The sequence below is a fragment of the Austrofundulus limnaeus genome, unplaced genomic scaffold (genome assembly GCF_001266775.1).
Source record: "Austrofundulus limnaeus strain Quisiro unplaced genomic scaffold, Austrofundulus_limnaeus-1.0 Scaffold109, whole genome shotgun sequence".
Lineage (NCBI taxonomy): Eukaryota > Metazoa > Chordata > Actinopteri > Cyprinodontiformes > Rivulidae > Austrofundulus > Austrofundulus limnaeus.
The window spans coordinates 47,667-50,628 of NW_013952511.1; the positions used below are offsets into that span (position 1 = coordinate 47,667).

The 2,962-nt window shown below is 30.4% G+C and overlaps 1 protein-coding gene across 1 annotated transcript in view; it reads left to right on the top strand.

The window, feature by feature from the left end:
• Positions 1 to 699: 699 nt before the first annotated feature.
• The window catches only part of ogal (O-GlcNAcase like), a gene marked incomplete in the record, with an annotated part of 12,370 nt that continues 10,107 nt past the window's right edge, over positions 700 to 2,962 (top strand). The window contains 3 exon segments of the mRNA XM_014013996.1: positions 700 to 1,046; positions 1,177 to 1,228; positions 1,785 to 1,882. Coding sequence (XP_013869450.1) covers positions 974 to 1,046; positions 1,177 to 1,228; positions 1,785 to 1,882 — 223 coding nt within the window.

Consider the following 2,962-nt stretch of genomic DNA (forward strand, 5'->3'; position numbering starts at 1 on the left):
CTTGTACACAACCCATCACAGCTGCATGACGTTAGAAAATATGTTTTTTGGAGAAGTCACCTCCCAATAAATGTCACTTTGTAAAATCTAACTGCTCACTTTTACTCAGTACTATTACTTTTAATACTTAAGTAGATCTTGTGTCAGAAATTTACTTTTGATACTTAAGCACAAAAAATATCAGATACCTTAAGATTTTTACTCAAGTAATATTTTTAGAGAAGATTTTAACTTTTACCAAAGTACTTTTATGATAAGATACTTGTACTTTTACTCAAGTGTCACTTTGAGGTACTTTATAGCCTACAACACTGATAATCAGAACCCTGTGTCTGACTGGTGAATCTGACGTGAATCTCCATCAATCAATGCACAATAAATATATGACAAGAACATTTATAGGCATATAGTCTATAAGCTATAAGTCAAGATTTGATCATTAGTTAAAGCCTGCTGCTTCTGACAAGATGTAATTTAGTTTTGATCAAAAACAGCTGCTGATTTTCAAAAGATGGAGTCAAATTATAGACATAATTTCATTAAGAAGACATCCTTCAGAGTACTTCTCAGAATAAACTTTGGTTCCAGGACTAATTACTTTTGAACTTTTTCTAAATTTGAAACAATTAACTTCTTGTTTTACAATCAAATGTTTAACTTCTGTTGCTGTTATTTGTGTTGTCGCCAGGGGGCGCTGCAGTGACAGCGCAGGGCAGAAGCTGTGTGAGAAGAAAGAGGAAATACAAACAGAAGAATAACAACAACCATTCCGAAAGTTTGCACGACTCATGTCATATAAATTAACTGTTTTACAGCTTCAGACTTTAGACTACAGATACGGTTCATTTAGTCTTTGTTTAAAGACCTATCTGCGCATGCGTGGAAGAACAAGCTGCTATATAATGTAACAGAGTCACTCCTGGGCAGGTTTCTGTCATTAAGAACCGAGAGCGCTTCATTTCTCAGTAAAAACATGTCGACATCGAACCGGACCGAGGGACAGTCCAGCCGGGGGACTCGACGCTTCATTAGCGGAGTGGTGGAAGGTGAGGAGACCGGTTATGAAAGGACCACCACCACAGCTCAGACCGGTGGTCCTGCAGCCTCCTGAATCTGTGCTCATAAACTCAGTGAAGTTATAAAGGATTTTACTCAAGTTTGTTCATTTTGATGCAGGTTTTTATGGGCGACCATGGACCATGGAACAAAGAACTGAGCTGTTTCAAAGGTTTGTCCTAAAACAATAAAATACTGCAGCAGCAACAAATATAGGATAAGTTTTAAATAAAAACTACAGTGTTGTGTAAAACTCTTTATATTTGGTCTCCAAGGAGGAAGACTGTACAGATTTAAGATGTGAGGACTGTCAGATTTACTGTCTGACTTTCAGTAGTATTTCTGTGTTGAGCCACTAAACTCTGACCTGAGCATCATTCAGGTATAAAAAGGCTCATTAACACTCAGGATAACCCAGTGTTGGATCTGCACAAGATATAATTAAACTCTTTAAACACTTTATCACAAGCAGCCACTTACTAAAATAATTTATTTAAAATACCAAACAACAATAAACAGTTTGAACTACATGAAACAGTATTTAACACTATGAGCAGATGTAACACATTGGAAGTGAAATGCAAAGAAAATCTGTATCATATGAAACAAACACAAGTTTGACTGAAAATGGAGACAGGAGTGATGTGAACCTAATGATTTTTCTCTTTGTGCAGATTAAATCTCTCTTGATGGAAACATTAATCTCTGACATAATATTTGTTTCTCAGGGAGCAGAAGTGGGGATTGAACACGTACCTGTACGCTCCTAAAGATGACTACAAACACAGGACGTACTGGAGAGAGTTATACTCTGCTGAGGAGGCAGGTGAGTTTCACTTGAGGTCCCTGATCTGTGTCCTTACAAGTGGATTAACCTCACAGTTGAAATTATATAATTATCGTTTGAACTATATAAATATTGTTTAAACTATATAAATATTGTTTAAACTATATAAATATTGTTTAAACTGTATAAATATTGTTTAAACTATATAAATATTGTTTAACTATATAAATATTGTTTAACCTCCCAGTTTAAACTATATAAATATTGTTTAACCTCCCAGTTTAAACTATATAAATATTGTTTAACTATATAAATATTGTTTAACCACCCAGTTTAAATTATATAAATATTGTTTAACTATATAAATATTGTTTAACCTCACAGTTTAAATTATATGAATATTGTTTAACCTCCCAGTTTAAATTATATAAATATGTTTAACTATATAAATATTGTTTAACCTCACAGTTTAAATTATATAAATAGTGTTTAACTATGTAAATATTGTTTAAACTATATAAATATTGTTTAACCTCACAGTTTAAATTATATGAATATTGTTTAACCTCCCAGTTTAAACTATATAAATAGTGTTTAACTATATAAATATTGTTTAACCACACAGTTTAAACTATATAAATATTGTGTTTAACTATATAAATATTGTTTAACCTCCCAGTTTAAACTATATAAATATTGTTTAACTATATAAATATTGTTTAACCACACAGTTTAAACTATATAAATATTGTTTAACTATATAAATATTGTTTTACCTCAAAGTTTAAACTATATAAATATTGTTTAAGCTATATAAATATTGTTTAAGCTATATAAATATTGTTTAACCTATATAAATATTGTTTAAACTATATAAATATTGTTTAAACTATACAAATATTGTTTAACCTCACAGTTTAAACTATATAAATATTGTTTAACTATGTAAATATTGTTTAACCTCACAGTTTAAACTATATAAATATTGTTTAAGCTCCCAGTTTAACATTTAAACTATATAAATATTGTTTAAAATATATAAATATTGTTTAACCACACAGTTTAAACTATATAAATAGTGTTTAACTATATAAATGTTGTTTAACCTCACAGTTTAAA